At 46.8% G+C, this 23,903-nt stretch overlaps 2 protein-coding genes and 1 long non-coding RNA gene across 3 annotated transcripts in view; 1 reads left to right on the top strand and 2 right to left on the bottom strand.

Annotated features, from left to right (window-relative positions):
* Positions 1-3,258: 3,258 nt before the first annotated feature.
* Positions 3,259-13,870, bottom strand: CACNG1 (calcium voltage-gated channel auxiliary subunit gamma 1). Its single transcript, XM_068151123.1, has 4 exons — positions 13,481-13,870; positions 6,877-6,951; positions 5,281-5,418; positions 3,259-4,547 (listed from the first exon to the last, which is right to left on the bottom strand). The coding sequence occupies exons 1-4, from the start codon at positions 13,719-13,721 to the stop codon at positions 4,321-4,323; spliced, it is 681 nt and encodes a 226-aa protein (XP_068007224.1). The 5' UTR covers positions 13,722-13,870; the 3' UTR covers positions 3,259-4,320.
* Positions 13,871-16,348: 2,478 nt separating this feature from the next.
* LOC137447536 (uncharacterized) lies at positions 16,349-22,773 on the top strand. The gene is made up of 4 exons (XR_010988883.1): positions 16,349-16,616; positions 16,931-17,088; positions 21,809-21,901; positions 22,445-22,773. It is a non-coding gene; the product is annotated as an uncharacterized lncRNA (long non-coding RNA).
* The window catches only part of CACNG4 (calcium voltage-gated channel auxiliary subunit gamma 4), a 43,533-nt gene continuing 38,277 nt past the window's right edge, over positions 18,648-23,903 (bottom strand). Inside the window, exon 4 of the mRNA XM_068151124.1 lies at positions 18,648-23,033. Within this exon, the coding sequence (XP_068007225.1) occupies positions 22,495-23,033 (539 nt within the window). The 3' untranslated portion in view covers positions 18,648-22,494. The remainder of the gene's footprint in view (positions 23,034-23,903) is intronic.

A 23,903-nucleotide genomic window follows, 5' to 3' on the forward strand; every position in this document is an offset into this window, starting at 1 on the left:
GGTTTCTGAAGGAAACCCTCACTGCATGCACCCATCTGTGCTCCCTTTTGTGCTCTGAGCCTGGCTGACTTGTGAGCTTGGGGTGAGCTCTCTGTCCACTGCCTGGCTGGGGCTGTGGGTTGTCCCTGCTGCGGTGCCTCTGCAGACTGTGCTGTTCTGAGAGCTCAGCGAGCTGCTTGCTAAACAGGCAGTTTTGTTCTTCAGGGTTGTTAGTCTGGCACCTTCTCTGCACATTAACTTCACACAACACAGCATTTAAAAATAAGGGAAGCAGATTCTCTCTGTGCCTTGTGCCTACCAGGAACCCTTACGTAAACAGACAGCTTCACATCTTGTGTTGTGCTGACTCTGAGCTGTAACACTTCGACTTTGCGGTGGGATGGGCAGGCTTCAGCAACCAAAATCTCATAGTGGTGTCACCCACAGTGCCCTGGGACACCTCACTGTGGGTGCCCTGAGGAGGGGACTGGCAGTGATGTTGGTTTACAGAGTAGTGAGTGGTTTGTGCCCAAGGACCCCATGACCAAAGATGCTCATGGGTCTGGTAGTGGCAGCATCCATGCTGAAATCATGGTGGCTGGTGGTAGACACTTGGTTTATTCACCTCTTCCTCTCTCTGGTCCATGTTTCTCACTTGGTTCTTTGGCTGTCTTCCAAACCCACATATGCTCCTGTTGGTTGTGTAGCAGCCAGGTTCTCTCCCTGAGGGCTCCCTGCCAGTGAGGATGTTTCTTTCATGTTTTCATGTGACATTCCTGAAGTTTTGATGGCCATTCCCTGCTGTTTGCTCAGCTGAAAGAATGAAAACTGCAGCTGATTACAGCTCCCTCCCACCCTACATGTTAGTCTTCTTTTTAATTTGTGGAGGCAAATTACTTTTATTAACTCTTTCCAACACATCATCAGCTCCCTGGCAGAGAGATTTAGCTGTGGCAGAGCAAACCTGCCACAGCAGCAGAGCCTTTCCCACTGTGAATGCCAATGACCAATTTAATGGACAGGTCCCTCATCAGCATTTCTTAATATCTAGAAAAAGAAAATTAAGTCATCTGCACACTTCTCAGCCTTTGAGGGACCACAGGAAATAATGAATGATCCAAAAGCCCCAACTTGGAGCAGACAGAATAAAGCTCAGCAAGTTGAGGAGGCATCTTGCTCAGCTGCTGTCTGTGGGTGTACGGTCTCACTGCCTTGAGTTTTATTTGCTTCATGAGTAAAATGAGCCCAGAGAGGCTGTAAAAGCTCTGGATCCAGGTCAAACCCCAGCACTCACTCTTTCCATTGCCCTCACTGGAGCTTGGATGAAGCAGTTCAGCCCTGGCACAAGAAGGACCACCCATGAGACAGGTGAGCCAGGGTCTGTTGATCTGAAACAGGTATATCATGCTCTTGAGTGTCATGAGTGGGAGTAAGCAGCTCCTTGGCTGATGGATGAAGGCTTCCTGGGGGCACAGGACATGCCACCAGTCTGCATGAGGTGATGAGCTTAGGCCCACGTTCTCAACCTCACTTATCTCAACCCACTTCGTGTCCAAGGAGGGGTGGTGATGATGGTGATGGCTGAGCTGGGGATGCCTTTGTGCCTGCCAGCTGCTGTGCTTAGATTACTCTGCACTGAGTATGTTTGGATACTCCAACCTGGGGTCAGCCACCACAGGGGTCACACTGAACACCTGCCTTTCTGGTCTCATGTGTAAAGGATCTCCCTAGAAATTAGCCTCTATTTTCCTGAACAAGGAAAATGCAAATCAAAAATGTCAGCTCTGTACCCAAAAATAAGATTTCAAAACCATTTAGCATTTCACAGTGGTTCAGTGACAGCTTGAAGACTTGCAGTTGTCTCATGATGAGAGACAGGCAGAGTTCCCCAGCTCACACTCAGAGCTGAGCACCAATGAATGCTGCAGCCCCAAACTTTCTAATGCATGTGTTACTTGTAGTGCTTTTTATCTTCAAGGAGCCTGAAAAACATTAATGCAACTGCACAAAAGGCTTCTGTTCTCACTGCCACTCTGCTGATGGGAAAATGGAGATGTGCCTGAACCTGGCTGGGGGCTGCTGTGGCTCAGCTTGCTCAAAGTGGATCTGGCTGATGGCAGGACAATGGGCAGCCCCTCAGACCAGAGCAGAACTGGTGGGTGACCTCTTGCTATGTTCAAACACGTTTCAGATCTCTTCAGAGTGATCAGAAATTTCTTGTTCCCATTTTTTTCTTTAGAATGGTGGACAGCTGAGCACAGAGAGAGAAGGACACTGCAGTTTCCCTTTCTCCTGCTTTTTCAATTACTGGGTGGTTTACATGTTTTACCTCTGCATTTTGCTAATCCAGGGGGAAATGTTGAGCAGATTCTGAAAATTGAACCGTGGAAAAAAAAACCAAAAAACACCACACCCGTCTGCTGCTGTACTCACCCTGGTGAAGCTGCACCTGGAGTATTGTGTCCAATTCATGGCTTCCCAGGTCAAGAGGGACAGGGAACTACTGGGGAGAGCCCAGAGGAGGGCCACAAAGATGCTGAGGGACCTGGAGCATCTCTCTGAGGAGGAAAGGCTGAAAGATCTGGAGCTGTTCATCCTGCAGAAGAGCAGCCTGAGAGGGGATCTAATCAATGCTGATCAAAAGCTAAAGGGTGGAGGTCGTGAGGATGAGGCTGGGCTCTTTTCAGTGGTGCCCAGTTACAGGACAAGGGGCAATGGGTACAAACTGGAACCCAGGAGGTTTCACTTGAACTTACAGAAAGATCTTTGCAGTGAGGGTGCTGGGGCCCTAGAGCAGGCTGCCCAGAGAGGCTGTAGAGTCTCCTTCTCTGGAGATATTCCAAACCAACACAGAACCTCCAGTTCCTCCTAGTTTCCCTGAGTGGTAAGGGTAATTTTAGGCTCAACCCACCACAGTGGTGCCAGTGGGCAAGCAGTGCAGGAGCTGTGCAGCAGCCCCCATCAGTGTTCTGCAGTGGTGCATTTCACCAAGCTTGTCTAAACAGGGAGGCACTTCTGCAGCGGTTTGGGGGTTGAGTCTCCCCGGGGTTTGTCTATGTCCTTTCCTTCTTGGCAACTACTGTAAAGGACTCTTCCCAAAGTGTAGGTTTAGATGCATACACTGTGAGTTAAGCACAGTGCTCACAAAGAGCCCATTCAGGAGGAACAAATGAGAGCTTCCTGCAGTAAACACCACCCAGAATTACACTGTCAGTCTGGACCCACCACAATTTGATGGACCAAGTGATTCACCCATCAACATCAGTTTCCAGAAACCCATGCTACTGGAAGATTGTACTTTTTATTACAGGAAAATGTCATTCTTGATGTTCAGTACTTCTTGGCTTCACCATCAAAGTTTAAGCAAAACAAAAACTGTCTTAGGGGTTTTTATTGTCTGCTTCAAAAGACTGCAACTGCAGGGTGTAAATCTGAGGGGGAAAATTTCATCCCATTGCTAGGCAAAGGTTTCTGTGTTGGTTGGGGCTGTTTTGAATTGTTCGCTGGTTTGTTTTTCTTTTCAAATGGTAGCAATTTAACAGAATAGCATAAGGACCTCCAACTTATTCCAGAGGGATGAGCTAAACCACCCTTCTCAAGGAGAGGAGTAGGACATGATCAGGGAAATGGACTCTCTGCAAAATTTCTCACTCTAAGAGCCTGGTAACCCTCATGGATCTCCACCCAGCTACACCAAACATCTTCTCCCTACAAGAGCTGTCTTTGTGGCACAACCTGCCTCCCACACAGATTCCAGTACCTGAAGGGGGCCTAAATAAAGCTGGGAGGGGACATTTTTAAAAGGCTTGTAGTGATATGATGAGAGGCAATGGATTCAAGCTGGAAGAGGGGAGATTTAGACTGGATAGTAGGAAGAAATTCTTTAGAGTGAGTATGGTGAGGCACTGTAACAAGATGTAGATGCCCCCTCCCTGGAGGTGTTCAAGGCCAGGTTGGACAGGGCCTTGAGCAGGCTGGTCAGTGGAAGGTGTCCCTGCCCGTGGTGCTGGTGGGGGTTGGAACCAGACCTTCCAACCCAAACCATCCTACGATTCTATAGTTTTTTTTTCCCAACTGCATCAGCCTAGGGCATCCCCAGACTGGCACAGAGAATGTCCATTCACCCATGACCCATGCTGGTGCTGAATGCTCCTTTTGCTTCCATAGAAAATAAAGAAAAAAAGAAGAGAAGAAACAAAGCAATGACTAGAACTGAGCAGGCCTTGGCTCAGTGCTGACTGAATGAATGGAGAGCATGTGGTCTGGTGAGACCCAGGCATTTCAAAAAAGACAAGTATTTTCAGAACCACTTTCTGGCTTGTTCTGTGAGTGCTGGGACCATCAGTGCTCCGGCTCTGCATCCATGCAGGTCTCCCAGGGGTTCTGGGGGAAGCGAGGCAGCGCGATCAGCAGGAGCCCAAGGCCGCAGAGGAAGAGCAGGACGAAGGACGAGCAGGCACAGGCAAAGGACCAGGAGTAGCTGTACTCAATCCAGACCGTGTCCTTGCTGTCGATCATCCTCTTCACTGACTGCCTCATGACTTCGACAGAGATGATGATGCAAAGGCCTGAAGGAAGATGGGAGCAGTGGGTTGAACACCCAGCTGTCAAATGTTCAGCCTTAACTGCCCACCTCTTCTGTCTCTTTGCACACAGGAATCACAGTGAGATTCACAGGTGAGTCACTAGTTTCAACTGCTTTTAGAGCTCTGCTATAACCCAGGTCTCCCAAGTCAGTGTTGATTTGTTGAGTGTGATCTTTTAGGCAGGCTAGGGTGGGAAACTCAAAGCACTGGAGGAATAATTCCAATCTCCAGGGAGTTTTGCTAAAGGCTGAGCCAGATTTTCACTGTGGTGACAATTTTCACCTCTGTCTATCAGTCACTGTGGCATGTCAAGGCATTACCAGCTCCTGTGAAAATATAGCCTTCAAGCTTTTGGGAGACAGTGGTGCATTTTGGGCCTGGATCAGCTCTTTCTTTGGTTTGACACTAAATAAATGAGACAGAATAGTGCATGCACCTGGTTTCCACTGGGGTTGACACTGGGGCTTGCTAGAAATGCCCCTTTTAGAGGCAGGTGAAGAAAGAACAGACAAGAAAGCTGTTGGACAACGCTTGCTGAGCAGGACCTTTGCAGAGCTCTTAAGCCAGAGCACCACTCAGGGACTTGCAGTCTGCCCATGGCTAGGAAGAAAAAGCCACTTTAAAGTGTTTTTAAAAGTGTCTCCCTTCTCCCAGAACCCATCTACATTTCTGTATGTTGTCCTATGAACAAGCGTGTGAGCACCAAGCCTCTTACCTGAAAAGGTGTAGAACATAGATGCTGGCTTCAGCAGATAGTCTCTCTTCCTTCTGAAGGATAAGAGGACGCAGATTGTTCCAATGATTGCGAAGCCAACACTGAAGATGGCAATGGCTGCAGCTGAGATGCTGTATTCTGTCAAAGCAAACAAAAGATGCAAATGTAGGCAAATGGTGAGTAGGCTCCCATCATCTGTGACGACTTTGCAGGGGGTCACTCACAGAAAGGTACAGTCCTGCTGCTGTGGAGAGGTGGTTCTGGTGATTGTGTGCTGCCTTTATCACAGAATTGTTGTTGTTAGAAAAGACCTCTAAGGTCACGGAGTCCAACCATTCTCTAACTCTGGTAAGTGTGGTGCTGAACTATGGTCCTCAACACCACATCTCTTCCTCTTTTAAACATCTCCAGGGAGGAGGATTCAACCACCTCCTGGGGAGTCTGTTCCAGTCTTTGAGAACCCTTTCAGTGAAGAAGTTTCTTCTTATGTCCAACCTAAACCTCTCCTGATGCAGTTTAAGGCTGTTTCCTCTCGTTCTAAATAAAATCAGGGGCAAGTATTGGTCATGTCTCTCTTGAATGCAAAGGGTATAACAACAGAGCAGGAGGGGAACTTTCTGGGTGCTTACTGCAAGAGCAAATGGCACCTGCATTGGTCTGGTGAAGCTCTGGGCTGGAGCTGTTTCAGCTCTGCTGTATAGACTTTATTGTTGAAGCCTTCCTGGGCTCCACTCTCATTTCTGCCATCGCTCCACACTCTGCTTCCAGTGTAAATAGACAGCTCTATTTTTATTCTGTCTGTATTGCAGAGCCCCAACAGGGTCCCCATGTATGGTGCCAGTGCTGTACGGGTGCAGGACAGCTGAGTGCTCCACAGGGCTCACAACCTAAGCAGGCAAACATGGGCAGGAAGCCAGAGCTGAAGTGTTTGCAGAGCATCTTTCCCCACACACACTACAAGACAATGATTTCCAGCTCTGTGGAAGGCCAGCTCTTCAGGACATGGGATTAACCCCTCCACAGGTTTTTGCTAAGCCAGCTCAGATGCAGGCTGAATGCGTCCCCCACCCTCCAGTGCTGGAGTAGGGGGCGGGGGGGGAATTGCTAACTGAATTATTCAGGTCTTCATTTACATACTGCATTCATTTTCAGATTAGTTTAATATTTAACACATGTAGCCATGTGTGAACATCTCAGTGCCTGACAATATTTGCCTTTCAAGCCATTAAAAAAAATATCTCCCAGGCAAAATCATGAAGAATTCCCCCTCCCCCCCACCCCCCTGTTACTAATTAGCTCCCATCAAATGGGAGCAACTTCTGGGAAAGGGAACAGCAGCTCCCTCTTTGTTCTCATTGCTTTTCAGGCCACTGCTTTATTATGATTTCCTTAGTTTTTCTCTTTACTATGTGCTGGAGCAGCCTGAAAGAATTTTTTCTGATGTAAAATCCGGAATTTGTCCTTGTTCAGAGCATTTTCTTTACATTTTTTTTTACATAGAAATTCCTCTACTGCTTTCAGTGGAACCAGGTCTGTCTGAACCCTCATTATGGGGACCTCTTTACCTTAGAAACCATTTTTCAGGATCATTCTTACCTTTCTGGGTGGTTACTTCAAATACCTCCGATCTCTGTCCTGGTGTGAAGTGCTTGAAGTAGGAGCAGTTGTGTTCTGGAAGAGAACAGGAAATTGAATTGTGTGTGCCTGGAAACCTCTGATCAAATGCAGGAAAACCGAATTTGATTTTTATTGATGTATTAAACTTGCAGTGTTTTTAAGGTTCCCTGTTCTTGGTGATGCTGCAAAATTGCAGCTGGACTTGTGTTACTTGGAAGCAGGTGGATGGCATACACATACCAGGACACCAGCTCCAGAATGGACAAGGCTGAAACCCCCTCTGACACCTTTTATGGGCTGCTCCCTCCAACAGCTCTCTGCACACTGATTGCTCATCTATTTAAAATGCAAAGTACAGATAATTTTTCTCATTCTGTCCTTGGCCATCACACGTTTCTGCCTCTCTCTGTCACTGTATTTCCTGGTGATGAGACCTGTTGTGTCCACAGCTGAGGTGGTATCTCAGCTCACCTCTCCTCATCACTGCCAACCCACTCCCCAGCAGCATCAGCCCAGCAGCTCCAGAGGAGTCAGCACTCTTGAAGTGAGCTGGGACTCCAGAAATAGAGGATGGAATGTCCTCACACACCTTCTCCCTCCTAGCTCTTCCCTCCTCCAGCTCACAGCCCCCTGTGCAGCTGTGGCTGGCAGTGGGAAGCAGCCCAGGGGAGTTTCCTGGATGGATGGAGGTTGTCACCGTGTAACAGGGTGACAGAGGTGAGGCTGCTGTGATGCAGCAAAGCACATGATGGTTTATAACAGGGACATTGAGCAGCAGGGGGGTTGGCTGTCGTTTAAAGAAAGACAGAATCTATGTGAAGCCACAAACAGTTGTCCAGAAAAGGGAAGGCTGATCAGATCCATATGAGTCAAGGGCATAGAGGCTTTTCCACAACCTGCCTCTACCAAAGTTCACTCTCATCAGAGCAGTGGATTTGATAAGATGGCAGAGTTGGATAATGGAAACTTCATGAAGTTCCTTTCTCTGGACTTAACATGAGAGTACTGCCAGGTACTGATAGAGTGGTTGTGAAGTCCACAGGGATCAAGATTGTGGGGCAGGAGGATATGTGGGGAGGGGAGCTGGTAAGCTGAGTCTCTCAGTGGCCATGTTATCATTTGGTACTCAGCCCAGTGAGATCCAGCCAGTGCAGGGCTGCCGTTGCCATCAGGAGATACACTACAGGCTTTCAGCCGCAGTGGGATGGGGAAGGGTCTGGCGAGGACCTGCTGAGTCGGAATTTTGGCAGCAGCAGGGTTAGGGTGGAGGGTGTTCTGGCTATTTATAACTGGTTTAATTGAAGGTTTGGAGGGGTGTGGAGCTGGGAGAACAGTTGCTCGCCAGGAATTTGGCTGGAAGGGTGCAATCACAGGGACGTGCTGAGCGGCGCCAGCTCTGATTGCACTATTCTGCGAAGCTGGGCTGGAGAGGACACACTGGGCACCTGCCCCAGCACCCCTCCTGCACCCCAGCTGCTCTCCCATCAGACTGGGAAATCAGGCCAAGGCTGCGTGAACACAGGTGCTGCAGGCAGCAAGGGCCTGCTTGGTTGACAACAGCATCTCTTGTCCAGAGATGCAACACTTTACAGGAGATGCTGCGAGAAAGTCTGGGAGGACTTTTTGATCCTCTCCAGCACCCAGACTGGGAGAGGCTGATTCAGTGTAGGTCATGGGGTAAAGCCTGAGCCAGAACCTGCGTACAGCACCATGTGGGGTTCCTGCCTCAGGGCACATTTGGATGTTATTTACAGCAAGAAGACCTCTGCTGGTTCTAGTGTTGTGTTTTTTTCTGTCGTGTAAATGGCAAATGTTGGAGTTACTGATTCAAGGAGGATTTATTTTCTCTCTCCCAGGAGATAGGCAGCTGTAAAGCAGCACTTTTGTGCCTGCTAGTGAAAATTCCTTTGAGACACTCCTATCTACTTAATTTTATGAGGTGACTTTTATTTCATTTGCAGCTTCTCCTTGCTGGAGACCCGGTTAGTGTTCAGCTCTAGCATCTCCTCATTGGTTCTCTATTATCCTTGCAAACAACTGGAGGAAGCACATTTGAACTCTGTGAGTAAAATTGCAAATTCTGAGCCCTAGAGTGGAGGTTGTTTGCCTCTGCCAGAGACTGGGTGGTGGCTGAGGTTGGGCATCATGTCTGGTGATTCCAGCTGGGGATCCTTGGGCTCCTGTGCTAAAAGGGAGGGAAGAGGGGATGAAACTGGGATACTTTCATGTGGCCTGTTTTGTTTGGCTTTTAATGAACTCCCTGAAAGGACTGAACTCGAAGGATCCTCAGGTGCATTGACTGTACAAAGGCCAAAGTGAAGCCATTCAGGCACTGTGATAGGCACACAGCACAGCTCTGTCTGCATTACAGGTGAAGCAAACCAGCCCAGTCCACCTTTCAGTCTGTGAAGGCTCCTCAGACAAAGAACACACAAAACCTTTCTTCTAGAGATGGATTTGTCTTCAGGAAACAGAGCTGCCTCTCTGTCTTGTAGCTTATAGCAAAGCCAAGGTACAATAAATGGGGTTATCACAGGAGGGAGTTAGCTCCAGGGGAGGTGCTTTTGGAAAATGCATTTATTGTGGGAAAAAAAAACCAGATTGGGCTTGGTGAAATGATAGATTTTGTTCAGTTTCAAGATGTTTTGGTGCTCTGCTGAGCTGGGACTACCTGTTTCTACAAGGCTCCCTGCTTTTCAAGAGAACTGAGGCACTTCAATGCCTCTCTGGTGCCATCATTAATAAGAGAAAAGCCCATTTGTGTCACACTACATTTACATAATGGATAGGATTTTAAATGGGTTTTATAAAGGATGAAAACTGTGTGGCAATCTTTGTTTCTCTCCACCTCTAATTGCATTGCCTCTGCCATGAGGTTACCTCAGGGTGCTGATGGGAACAGCCCAGGGGCCCTGTGGTCATTATGGCTTCAAAGTTGTAAATTGTATTTTACCACACAGTGTCCTCCCCTTTACATGTTCCCTACCATTACACACCTCCTGGTCCCTTCCCTTCAGATCCACCATTTGTGGCATCCACTATGGATGACCACTGTGTAGGAGCAAATGAGCCACATAGACTCAGAATCACAAAATGGTTTGGGTTGGAAGGGATTCTGAAGATAATCTAGTTCCAACCCCTCTGCCATGAACAGGGACACCTTCCACTAGACCAGGTCACTCCAGGCCCCACCTAACCCAGCTTTCATCTGTGTATGCAGAGCCAACCTTCTCTGCCATGGGGCTGGGTGCAGCAGAAGTGCAGTCCCATTGAGCGGTGGAACCTTGAGAGTCTGCAATATAGAGACTTCATGGGGGAAGAAAGGGTAGATAGTCCACATGATGTTTGGGCCACGAAGAGTTTCAGGTGTCAGCTGTCACCGATGAGCACTGAAGCGGCAGGCTGGGAAGGGGCTGGAGCCCACCTTGCAATTGACCCTAAGCTGAACACCAGCATGTAGGGGTTTGTGGCAGGCTTAGAAAAACCTGGATTTTAATGTGAGGTTTCTGTTTGGGAGACAGGACCTACTGCTGTGAGTAGAGGAGGTGTTAAGGTGAGGGCTGGCTGGTGGAAGGGGCAGACCTTGGGCTCTGCTCTGGCCAGCAAGCCAGGGGAGGCTGTTGACAGGCACTGAGTTTTGGAGATAGTATCGCCAAATAGTTGAATTTCATACCACTCTTGCAGTGTGAGTCTCTTGCATGGACACACGGAGTGAGACAGCCCTGCTGGTAACTCATTTGCTCAGGCACTTTTCCTCTCCAGTTGCCTGAACTTCTGTTCCCACTTTTACCAGGACTTCTTTAACCTGCTGGCAGCACACATGGGCCTCAGACCATTCTCTCTGCTGCTGCCCAGCATGCAGGAGCACGAGAGAACACCACCTCCACTGGAGTTACTGGCAACAAAGGCAAGCTCAGTTTACAACCACTAATAAACTGCCCCAGTGCCCAGTGCCCCAGTTAAACCTGTCTCCCTCAGTGTTAATCTGAACGTGTCCGTTTTTACAGCCATCTCCCCGAGCTTTTATTCCTTACAGCAGGATACTGAACCCTTTCCAATTTGTCAACATCCTCGGAAGAGGGCTGTAAAATTTTAAAGCCCTGCCTAAATCACATCCCTGCTTTGTGGCTGGGGAGCCCAGGCACCCTCCCCATTTCACACTGTGCTGAGCTCCAAAGCTAATAAATAATGTTAATGGTGCCATCCATTTCCTCTCCGGGGAGCGGCTGCTAAATGCTTATTAATGCAGCAATCAATTCTTGTGTTTCTGTTCCTGTCCTGGCAGCCATGGCTGCTTGTGTCTGATGATTTTCAGGAACAGGGGTGCCCACATCTGCTGTCTTACTGCACCTTTGTTCATTCACATTTTCTCAGCCACCACAGGTTTCCCAGCCCCGGTGTTTCCCTGCCAGCAGCTCTTCCCAGAAGTGTGAAATCAATCCAGCAGCAGCCCTGAGGAGGCAGCAGCCTTTAGCAGCCTGGGTCAGCAGGGACTTTGCTCCCCCCTTCCACCCTTGCTCGTGTTCCTGCTGCGAGTAAAACAAGGGTGAAAATATGTATCTGATAATTGAGAAGCAAATTTCACCCTTGGGAATCTCTCATGCTGATTATGAGACAGGATACCGTCCAAATTATCTTAAAAAAAATCATCTGGAGAAAAAGAGGCTGAGGGGAGACCTTCTCTCACTCTCTACAACTCCCTGAAAGGACATTGGAGCCAGGTGGGGGGTTGGTCTCTTCTCGCTAGAAACAAGTGATAGGGCAAGAGGAAAAGGCCTCAAGTTGGACCAGGGGAGGTTTAGGTTGGACATTAGAAGAAACTTCTCCACTGAAAGGGTTCTCAATCCTCAACAAGCTGCCTGTGGAGGTCGTTGAATTCCCATCCCTGAAGGTATTTAGAAGAGGCAGATGTGGTGCTGAGAGACATGGTTTAGCACCAGACTTAGTAGAGTTAGAGAGTGGTTGGACTGCTTGATCTTGAAGGGCTTTTCTAACCCAAACAATTCCATGCTCTAGGTGAACCTGTTTCAGTGGGGAGGTTGGACTAAGTGATCTCCTGAGGTCCCTTCCACCTCCCACCATTCTGTGATCCCTTGAAAACTAGATGTGGGATGGGGTGAACAGCTCAGCCCCTCTATCACCACCCCATTACTCACTGTTCCCCACAGAACAGCAGCATTGGGGTATAATTCAATGCCTCTGCAAACACATGCTGGTGTCTGTCAAAGACAGGGGCTGCTTTCTTGCTACCCTGCCTGAGAGGCTCCTTTTTACAGCCAGCTGGGTGTTTACAAGGGTTATATTTACCCTGTGGTTGAGCAGTTTTGGTGATTATCCCCCAGGTTTGACTGTTTCTTCCTTTTGTGGAAGTTTTCCTCTGGAAAGGCACATGGTGAGGAAAAGGCTTCTAAGCCTCTAAGTACCTTCACAGAGACATTAAGCATATGGATGACACACTCCCAAATTTGGTTAGAGGCAGATGTGAAGGCTGTGCCTGAGCTCCTCTCTCCAGAGCATGGAATTTAGCCAAAGAGATAAAGAACTACAGCAGCACAGGCAATGAAGGGCCAGCCTGGACAGGAAGATTTTCCACAGGAAATTTGTTAATATATACATTTCATTTCAGACAGAGTCTAACAGGAAGGCAATCCTGTTATTGGTGTTCTGGAAAGCATCCAGCACCCTACAAGCCTTCTAAAGAAGCAACCTAGCCCTGCCATGGAGGGAGTGTCCCAATGTGTGCAGCATGAACGCTGCTGACTTGGCAATCAGCAGGAGCATGAAGAGCAGCTCTTGCCATGGGAATGTGACACTCATCCCAGACAGCAGCCCGGCCTGCTCCCCCCACCACCCTCCCTATTGATTGCACCAAAGAAACCCATGGTGGAGACATAGGTGGGACAAGGCTGCCTCCACCCGCAGGTGAGGAGGCTCATAAAGTTGTTGAGAAATTGCTTCAAATGCAGTTTATGGCACCATCTTTTTGGGGGGGGGGAGGCGGGGCATGGGGGGAGGGGGGAGGGGGAGCTGGCAAAATGTACTGCTGGTCCTTCTTTCTGCCCAGAGGAATGGTTGCTCTTGAAACAGCTTGGAGGTAACCTAATGCCCACCATGGACAGGTTGCTCTTTCATACCCGTATGGATCTGGAAATCCCCAAGACCCAGCAATGTATGGTGGACCTATAAATCTTTCTTGCTTGCTGTCATCAGCAGTTGTTGGGTACTGTGGAACCCTTGGCTGAGATCAGCAGTATCTCTTCTGCCTGAATTGCACCCCATGATTCCCACCCTGTCCCATCCTCCTCAGCTTCTCACTGCCACTTCTGCTGTGGTGCAAGGGACTCAAATATGGTCACAAACAGCCCTACAAGGCACCAGGGCCCAGGCTTGCAGCAGGAGGGATGACAAAGGAGGGGAGTTTGTAGACCCACATGAGAACAGCCCCATGCAGCCCCGTGCCAAATTCACTGCCACAGGAACATGGACCCAGTTTTCCTCCTGCCACGTCCTCCAACCTCCTAAGCAAAGCCTGGTGTGAGTGCCTGCTGCTTTCTCCCCATGCATTGGGTGGGTGGTCACCTACCTCCTGGCAGGCTTATGGGCCCACAGCCCTTCTCTTTGGGACCTTGCTCCTGCATAAAAATCCTCTTTATACAGAGTCTCCATAGCCCGAAGTGAGCTGCTTCACAGGTAGCGTTGTACTCCTTCACCTTGGGGCTCAGCACGGCCCAGTGGTCAGTCACTACGGCTGCGAAGAGCAGCGAGACGCCCACCAGGATCACCGAGAACGTCAGCCGGACCTTCAGGGGTTTGCTCTCATCCATCCTGCTCCGGGTCGATGCTCCCGGCGGAGCCTGCCTGCTGCTTTGCGAGGTCTCCCCAGATCCTGGTGCATCGGAGCCTTTGGAGACGTCAGCCCCAGGCTGGCAGTGGGGAGACAGCTGCTGGGCTGAGACAGCTGCTGGGCTGTGTCAGCCGCCACGGCCGCCAGCTATTAATGCACGTAAGGCGAGCAGCGCCCGGCACGGCTTGGCTTTCCACCCCATCCCAACGGGATTGTTTTGGATTCCCAGGAGCTGCCCGGGCTGGCTCAGAGTCGCCGTTCAAAGCTGTCATCCCTTGCCTTGCGACATGCCCAGAAATAGACATTAATGGGGGGATTAACTTTTCGGCTGGGTTGTAACCAGCTGTGTTTATAACAGCTACAGCCTCACTTCAGCCTCCTCCTAAATAGTTTTACAGGCCTGGAGCCTGCAAACCAAGGCAGCTTCTATGAGGAGCTCAGGATGCCCCTCCAGAGCCCAGAACTGTGGCATTTAGAAAGTGGCAAGATAAGAAAATGTATTTTATGGACTATTTTTGTAATAGTATTTTTTAAATTAACCTTAAGTATTCTCAGTAGTCTTTTCTGGTTGCTTGTTTGGTTGGTTGTTTTTGTTTTAGGGATATTGTTGCTATCTTTTCCCTATTTTTTCATGTGCAATAGCTCTGGAGTGCTCACTTGCTCTCCCACCATCCAGGCTTGCCTCAATGCATATGGTTAGTGTTGGGTTGATGATTGAGTGATCTTGGAGGTCTTTTCCAAGCTTGCCATCTACAATTCTCTGAAAGGAAGCTGGAGTGAGATGCTGGTTCTTCTCCCTAGTATCAAGTGATAGGACAGGAGGAAATTTCTCAAGTTTTACCAGAGGAGGTTTAGGTTGGATGTTAGAAACATATTTTTTGTCCCTGCAAGAGTGGTCAGGCATTGGGCATTGGGAACAGGCTGCCCAGGGTGGAGTCACCATCCCTGGAGGTGTTAAAAAAATGTGTGGCCATGGCACCTTGGGACAGAGTTTAGTGGCCAGGCGGTGTTGGGTCAGTGGTTGGACTTGATGATCTCAGAGGTCTTTTCCAATCAAAACAATCCTATGATTCTAGGCAGTAACCCCAGCAGTCACCCAACACACCCTCCTCTTCTTTCAGAAGTGTCCTCCATCACCCTGAACCCAGATTGCCAGGGCTGGGGCCAGCCTCTCTCCTTCCCCTTGATATTGTAGCGGATGGTAAAGTTAATTTGATGCTAATGCCAATGCAGAGGCTACTATGGATATGACATTGCAATTGTGATGTCAAACTGAGGAGGGTGACATCCCTGAATGTCAAAAGAATGGTTAAAAAAATGCCAGTGGTAAGCTGCAAATATCATGTTATCATCTGAATAGAATGGCAAAGCTGCTCTGGTGCTGCTTTATGAACACTCCAATTTGATGTTAAAACAAAGGTGCAGAGGTGTCAGCTCAAATTAATGAGGACAACCTGAAGCAAGGAGTAAAGGAGAGAGGGGAGCATGGGAAAAGGTCAGAAAATAAAGAGTAAGTTAAATATTGATCCAAAGTGTCTGTAATTGAAATTTGACTTAAAGGCATTAACATCGCTCTGCTTGTGACTGACTTAGACACCCCTGGGGAGCAGGGTGACATGGCTGAACCTTGTATAGGCATTTGGTGCCTACCTGCCAGCAAGGTGGAAGTCACGGGAATGAACAAAGGGATGTGAGATGAAACAGGAGCTGAATGCGACTAGGGAGGGCACTGGGCACATGGGGCAAGGCAGGGCCCAGAGACTATGGGCATGTCGGAAGGAAGATGCTCACAGAACCTTGTAGGACTGTGTGATATGGTTGATTGGTTGAGGCTGGGAGAAATATCGGAGGCTGACATTTAAACCAGAACCAAGAGTTCTCATGAAAATGGAAAAGCCTGAAGGGAACAGACTTTAAACCAGAAAAGGCATGCATTAAAAATGTAATGCCTTTGCTTTTGAAGTAGTCTCTTGTTAAACTTCACTAGACATCAGTCGATCTTAGGAGCTGCATCCTGGCTTGGCTTCCTTGATGCTACGAACTCTTAAAAGACCTCTGCAAGTTGAGCATAAGAAAGAGAATGTGTGCTTGCAAATGTGAGCACAAAGCAAGGTTCTGGTTGCTGAGAAGCAAGTGCTAATGATGGTGCTTTAGACTAATTACAACCTACAAGGACTGCAGGGGTGGGAACTCATTAATTTCTGTGTTGGTGTTAGTCTTTGTGTCTCTTCCAGTGTTGACAAGAATCACACTTTTTGTTCTCCTTTAGGTGCTCGGATCTGGCTAAATTCCTCAGGGTTTGGTTTAGTTTTGAGTTTCCTGATAATATCCACGAAACAAGGACGGTGAAATCAGAAGAGAAAAAGTCATCCTTCCCTGCAGAGCGGAGCTGGGAGCACCGAGGAGATTCGATGAGCTTCAACATTAACTCAGCAGCTTCCCTGAATTCATTACTTCAGCTGAGGTGAAACACTGTCCCCAGCCCCCTCCCCGGATGACCTAGAGCCACCAATCCCTGAGGAAAAAAAACCCTGTTTTGTGGGGTTACTGCTCTCCATGTGCTCTGTAGGTTTGCATGGGCACTGCTGCCTGCTTCTCCTGACACAGTCTCTCTGGTTTTGGGGACTGCCAGCAGGTATTTGGTGATCACCACTTACAGCCCTTGCAGCCACCATGGTGAGAGCCAAAAACCTCCTCTGCCCATGAGCTCAGCCTCTATCTCCAAGCTGGGAACATCTGTCCTATCGTTGAGGCAAAGCTGTCCTCCCGGGGAGGGCTGGTGGGCATCTGGATAAGTGCAGAAGCAAAGCTGATTTCCGGAGGAGCAAAGGACAAAAGAAACTCCAAAGGCTGGTTGCACATCCAGAAGACCATGGTATGTAATCCTCTAGAACAACTCCTGCAGTTTCCTTGTGTCAGCTGGCATTTAGAAATCAATATCACATGAAATAGAAACAGGCTATTAATGAGGACCTGTTGGGAGGCAGGGAGGGTTGTAATTAATTGCACTATAGGAACAGTGAGTGAGATACACAATTATGGTTCTTTATTGAGAAAATGCTGAAGGAGATGTCTCAAGCCCACCTATTACATTATTTTGACCCTAGCAGAGGCGTTGCCTTGGCTCTCTCCCCAGAACTTGCACTTTTCTGTGTTTCTTCTGGCAACCAGATTAACCAGACTTTGCAGTTCCCTTCTTGTAGGGTAATGTCCTGCAGAAGACCCTTCCCAGGTGAGAATAATGGAGAGTAGAGGAGATGGTGTCTGGTCTGCCGCCAGCTCAAACATATTCTCAGCGAACAGCTTTCTTCAGATGGCAGCTCCATAGCAACACTCAAGCTCTTGAGGTGAGTAGTAGACCACCACGCTCATGGTTGACTCTGTCTAGCCAATACCCAGGAGTAGCAGTAATGGCAACTTCTGAAAGCTCCCTAATTCTGGGGTTGAAATGCTGTGGTCACTGAAGGCAAGCTCAAACGTGGATGTGCTTTGGCTGGGTTTTAAATTCTTTAATGGACTCCCTTGGGCACAAAGAAGGAGCTATGACCCCCCACTGCCTGACACTGCCCAACCTTCATGATCCTAGCCCTGCAGCCCCTTGGAGCTCAGGCAGGACTGACTCTCCCCACCACTGCCCACACTCCTCCTCGTTCTCTTAAAATACTGCTGGCCGTGTTGGGTGTGCAATGTCGGAACGCGATCCCTGCAGCTCTGCTGGAGCAAGGCAGTGACGACTGTAAGATGAGCTGGTCACAGACAGGTGCAGAGAACTCTTCATTCCCTTTTATTTTCAGCACCTCCCATGTTTGTTAGTTTTCTCAGTCCAAGGAAATGCCACATCCTCCTCGCTGGACACTTTCTCCACTTCGTGAAGCCATAAGAAGTCTGTCTTTGTTTGTCCCCCTCGCAAACAACATCCTTTTTTTCATGCATGCCTGCATACAGCAAGACAACCACGGCTCTTGGGGTCACTGTTTACACACAGACTTACTCAGCAATGTGGGGAGAGCCTTTGTTTGTTTTAGTTCAAGGGAATCAGCTTTAGGCTTGAGCTTTAAATGGCTTCACTACTGCATGTCAGAGGCACGCAAAAAGATCGATCTGCTGCCTCCCTACAGACCTGCCAGCTGGCCACAGGTATGGGGAGAGGCAGGCAGCTGGAGATCTGCAGGCAGTCTTTGTCTTGAAAGAAAATCTGGAAGCTTAAGGACTGGAAAGGTAAAGTTAAAAGAAGCATTTGAAGAAGAAATGTGGTCTTTGATAGACAGATGATTTGGGATGTCTGGGAGCACAAGATGCTGCTGAACAACTGCAGACCTGTGTTTGGTTCTGCTCATGTTGCTGGGATTTGATGGTGGTGATCAGAGCAAGGCTTTCATGGAGCTTCAGCATGCAGGGTCAAGCTTTCTTCAGGCAAAATGGACAAGATCAGGGAGAGGAGGATGCTCAGAAGCAAATTAATGTGAAACTTCAAAAGGTGGAGGCAAAGCAGAGGCTTGGGGCTAGCACTTCAGAAGACACTGGCTTATTTTCCTTGATGGTGGTTTGCAGTGCCTCTGGCCACCGGTCCAGTCTTAGACCAGGCACTGGAACAGGAGAATGTCTCATATGGAGCAAGTTTAAACTGGAAAAGAAGGTGGTGGGTTTTTTAAAAAAATAGTATTTTGTTTACTTTTTTTTTTTTTTTATTTCCAACCCAAATGACTGGAAATGTTGTGAAGGAAGCTTATCTTGGTCTTCCCTGGGACCACAAGAATAGGTTTTTCTTCTCTGATATACTGGCTTCTAGTAACGTTTCCAGCTGCAATCAAAAGAGGTAGAAATGTGAAGAAATAGCAGAAATCTCTGCTCAGAGAAATCTGGGAGTTAAAAATAATCTACATACCTCTCTCCACACAAAAAGGAATACATTTAAAATGGTTTATTTAAAAAGTAAGGATTAGGTACATTATACATGGTTGTGATCATAGCAGTAGAACTGAAGCACAGTGGAAATAACACTTTAGATCTGCAGACAGAAATGTAACCTCAAGGGACGTGGTAGATTAGCCCTTGTGGATATGTGATCCATATGGAAAGAAAAGCAAATATAAAAATAGTTTATTGTATGGGCATAGGAAGTGATTTCTCCCTTTGCTTGTATAAGAAACTAGGAAGAGAGCTGGCAAGATACCTGAAACTTGTTTTTCCTTGGAAAACTGAATTTGATCCAATAGTATTTATTTTTTAGGTCTGCTGTTACAGTATGTTACAGGATAACACCAACCTGTTAATGAGATGATGATGGTATCTACAGGCCTTTGTGAGAAAGAGGGCCTAATTTCTGTTTGATGCTGTCCTGGGAAACCAGAGAGATGTGGAAGGACAGATGATTATTTCCTGTAACTGCTGCTGAGTGGATTCAGAGTCTGACCATGATCTAACTCTGGTCAGATCAGCCATGAAGCAGGACGCTGCTCATGGGCAGGAATGCTGCAAATTCTTCAGTTTTGTCAGCATCAAAGTTTTCCACAGGAAAAGGCTGATTTAGGGAGGATTTCTTTTATACTGGATTTGTCAAATGAAGCAACATGGTTTATTTTGTTTTGTTTTGGTTTTTTTTTCTGCTTTGGTTGAACATTTGACACAAACCTTGAATTTAAAATCACAGCCCCCATTCTCCCACAGGATGAAAACTCTGGTCCCTGTTATCTCCCTGTGCCTTTGTTCCCTCTCCAGACGGTATCCCATGAACATCCCATGAAGACTTCCCCACTCCAGCTCTGCTTTTCAAAGCTGGAGAGGGAGCAGATGCTTCAGCTTGGGCCAAAACAGGGCACTGCACTTGGGGAGCTGTTGAAGCCAGCCCTGCTCTGGGGGAGGAGGCTTGGGCAAAGACAAACATCCCGACATGCTTGGCAAAGACTTGTTTTTTGCCAACATGGTGTAAAAATACTGGAGGTCTGACCCAGGCAGTGGACTTTGGCTGGAATCAGATGGTTGGTTTTAGAGACATTCACTGGAGAAGGACAATTAAAAGAACAAAACCAGCGCACGAAGCAAACCTCACACTGTCAACTTCCAGTTCAAAGTACATGAGCCTAGGAAAGCAGCCTACATCTAACTCCTGGGTTTAAAGGGAATGGTTTTATTCTTAATTACAGTAAACACGGATGAGGACTTATTTCTAACTATTAGTTTATTAACACAGTGGGAAACAAATAGTTCTGGGAAATTGCACTTGAAAAATACATCGACTATAATTAGATGTAAATTAATTAGCACTTAGTATGACACACTAATGAGACAGAAGGTTGCTGTTGGTTTTTTTTTGTTGGTTTTTTTTTTTCCTTTTTTTTCATTGCAAACTTCTACTTCTATCAGAGCTAATCAAAGTATTTGAATATTACGAAGTCTCAAAAAGTAGGAAATAATTTATTGTTTGAAAGCATAAAGATTCTTGTAAAAAAAACCTTTCATCAAGAACTTTTAATAATTTTCGAGCTCTTTTGAATGTTCTTCTTGCCAAAAAGTAGGTAAAAAAGTTTTCTCGTCTGCCTCTGTTTGAATTTTTTTTTTGTTGTTGTTAAAAAGCTTGTGTAACATCTTTCTCCATAGTGTGTTGATACAGAAAGTAGCACAACATTTTCTACTTTTACATCACTCCCATCGCTCCGTTCGCTTTAGCTCTCAGAGTTCAGAGGTTTGAAAAAGGATCCCAGCAGAGTTTTAACCTGAATGGAAACTCTTAACAAGCAGGGATGAAGGCTCCAATCCATCGCTCTACCAGGCTGAGGGCTGGGCAGAGCTTAACAGTGACTAGGGGAAGACTTCCACTTAAAATTGACCTTTGTGTCTTGGTTCCTGCAAGGAGAGAGGCTTAAGCGAGGTCCTACCGGGGGGGGGGGGAAAGGGGGTTCAACTTGCTTTTTTGGGATGTTAAGGCAGCTCCTCTGGGATTTCCCCGGAGGACTTGGTTCCACTAGCTGAAAGCCTCATATCCAAATGCCACTGAGTCACTGACACTGTGGCCTTCACAGGATAAATTAAGAATAAAGAGGTTTTAACAGTTTGGCTGAGGTCTCCCACCAGCAGTGAGCCAAGCTTTCCAAATCAGGACCTTTTTTCTTGTTGCCACTTCTCTAGTCTTCTGGTAGCAAAGATCTTTTGGGTAAAGATGCCAAATATATTCAAAGGAATCTACAGGAATTAGGTGCTCCTCTCTCACTGCACCTAATTCATCCGCAGGGAACTGGGCACCTTGTTCTCGTATGGCTTGGTCTAGTGGTCACAAAAATCAGCATGAGTACTGTTAAATGGAATCACCTTCAAGACAGGCCCTTGAGCTTTGAGATTCCAAGCCTAAGTGTAAAAAAAAAAACAAAAAAAAAAAAGGCAAGCAGGAATTTAAAAGAAGAAAAAAGAGTATTTTGGACATTTCAGAAAGATAGAGAAGCCAAGGGCACAAAGTGGGTCCCCCCTCAGGTGATGCATAGAGTTTTCTGTGGGCTCTCTGCACGGAAGTAGATTCATCGTTACAAAATAAATTAAATTAGGTCGAACCATCATTGCCACCAAAAAGCAACTCTACCTTGCACCATGCGGCACTTATTCATAATAAAAAGAGTTTAATAAATATCTCCTAAACGCTGATTATTTTTTTTTCTCTTTTTTTTTTGTTCTATTTTAAAAAATACAAAGTTGTCATCTGCGCTCTTTTACCACCCAGCTCCCACTGCTGCAGGAAGGTTGGCTAGTCCCAATGTGTCAGCTTCTCCTCTTCTCGGGCCCATCGCTTAGCTAGCTTAGTTTCCAGAAGCGTTAGTGTTGCACTTGTGAAGCAGTAAGGAAAGCAGGAACGCAGTCGCAGGGAACCGGTGGCACCACCCGCACCACCCTGGCTCAGCTCCGCGGCTCGCTCTCGCTGCAAGCAGTCTACAGGGGCTCCTGACGGACAGCACTCAGCACCTTGCCGGATCAGGCACTAGGGCTAGTCGAAATGAGAATTCAAGTTTTCTAAATGTTAGGCAAGAAATGATATTTGCAAATATGCTCAAGTCCCACCTACTTCAATCTTTCCCTTTCTAGGTGCTTCAAGACGCACTCACCCTCTTCTCCCTGACCTGTGTTGTTGCCACCTCCAGAAGCAGCAGACACTCTTACCACTCCATCAGGGAGTCTGTAAGTACGTGGGTGCTCTATGGTTTCCATAGCACAGGTCAGCTTTAGAAAGTGTTGCCTTCAAAAATATTTTTTCTTTCTTTATTTTTTTCTTTTTTGAAAGAGGCAAAGCTTCTGCTGTGTCAAAGGAAAGTGGCTCACTTGATGAGTCGTTTGTATTCATCCTTGGGCTTGGTTATAAATTAGATCTGCAAGTTTGTAGTAAGGGATCTCAATATTAGAAAAAAAAAAAAAAAAGAAAGAAAGGGAAAAAAAAAGAAGTCATACAACATTTTTTCTGTAATTCTTTAAAACACACTGGTGGCAAGTTCTTTGCAGTTTCTCCAAGACTTTGTACACACTACAGAAGTGCAGGAACACGAACCGCCTTCATCTTGTGACATCAAGAACTGAAAGAAACAAACTCCAAATAGCTTCATGAAAAGCTATGAGTGTGTAATATCTTTATGCTGGTCCAGAGGATCTCCACTTGCTACCTCAACAAATGCCACAATTAAAGAGGTGAGAGGGTATTTTGACATCGCTCCTTCTCTGTCATGACAGATCCATTCTGCGTTGGTATCTCTTCAGAAAGCGTGAGGAAGGAAGGTGATTCAAACGGGCGTTGTTCTCCTGTTGACCATGTTGACATGGAGTCCTTCCTTAAATTCCTTCTGAAGGAAGTTGTGAACCTGCAGAAAACTGGCTTCTTGGTCTGCGTTGTAGCTGGCAGCAGTTGTAACCTTCAAAGGCTCTCTGGAAAGAGTGTACATGGAAATCTCGTTCATGGGGATGGTGCTTGCTATCTTCATGCCAACTGGAGAAATGTCTCTAGATGGAGAAGGCTCTGTAGAACGAGAACTGGATCTGGACCGCCGCCTCCTGTACCTATAACTTGGCATCCTGGCATAAGGAGAACTGGAAGAAGTCTTAAGAAATTCCCTCTTGGTCTTAAACCTCAGCTCTTTGTTCTTCTCAATATAAATGTTCACAGCCAGAACGCCTATGGTTTCGGCCACAATAAAAGACAAGGCTCCAAAATAAAAGGACCAACCATAGTTGTAATGGTTCTTTTTGTCCTCATCTCGTTTGTCACTTGGGTCACCTGCGTTGCTTGATATGTAGACAATGATCCCTATGATATTACTTAGTCCTAGAGGGAGAAAAACATAAATCAGTGGCTATGTGGCTGGGAAGATAAAGTCAAGCCATGTTACTTTCGGGACCTGAAAAGTTCAAAGATTATGACCAGGAAATTTAATTACATTTATCTGTTCTTTCATTTATCTCAAGATTTCATTTTTTATTGAAAAACAAAGCACAGATCCACATCTGCGTTACAGAAGCTCTCATGGATCCCAAAATACACAGCAGGATTTGTTCCTTTTGCTTCATTGCCATAGTGGGAAAGAAGCAGCATCCAGGAGCTCGCTAATATTGTAAGTGGGATTCTAACATCCAGACTGATAATAAAAATACATTTTGAGCTGAGGGCTATTGCTGTTCACCTTGATCAAGATGAGTTCCCTTCCACCTTGCTGAATTTTCATCTAAGGGCCACATGCTCAATCTGAGCTTCAGGGAAAGCTCTTAACAATGTGACCAACTCTTTCAGATGTTTTGAGTGTGAAAATGAGTTCACCTATCACAGGTGAATTTTTTTTCCTGCCATCATAGAAAGGAGAAAAGAGGAAAGGAAAGGACAGGAAAGGAAAGGAGAGGAGAGGAAAGGAGAGGAAAGGAAAGGAGAGGAGAGGAAAGGAAAGGAAAGGGAAAAGAAAAGGGAAAAGAAAAGGAAAGAAAGAGAAAAGCCCGCTGTGTAAGAGGCTCCTGGTTCATCTAATGGTGCATACATTTTACATGGTGTAAAACTTGCTGGTTATTGACTTTGGCTCTCTTTTTATTTATTTTTTAAATACTTTTTTTCAGGAAGACTACAAGCTTTTCTAGAATGTATTTATTGTAGAGCTTAAATCTGATAATTTTGTTTGAAGAAATTTGCGTAGTGTGATGCTGATAGTGC

This window comes from Melanerpes formicivorus, unplaced genomic scaffold (assembly GCF_026170545.1).
Source record: "Melanerpes formicivorus ecotype bairdi unplaced genomic scaffold, bMelFor1.0.p_v2 SCAF_21, whole genome shotgun sequence".
NCBI lineage: Eukaryota > Metazoa > Chordata > Aves > Piciformes > Picidae > Melanerpes > Melanerpes formicivorus.

Coding starts and splice junctions, on each gene's coding strand:
- CACNG1 (XM_068151123.1), bottom strand. CDS start 13,721: ATGGATGAGAGCAAACCCCTGAAGGTCCGGCTGACGTTCTCGGTGATC. Junction 6,952..13,480: donor GCCCATAAGCCTGCCAGGAG/GTAGGTGACCAC, acceptor GTTCTCTTCCAG/AACACAACTGCTCCTACTTC. Junction 5,419..6,876: donor TGAAGTAACCACCCAGAAAG/GTAAGAATGATC, acceptor TTGCTTTGACAG/AATACAGCATCTCAGCTGCA.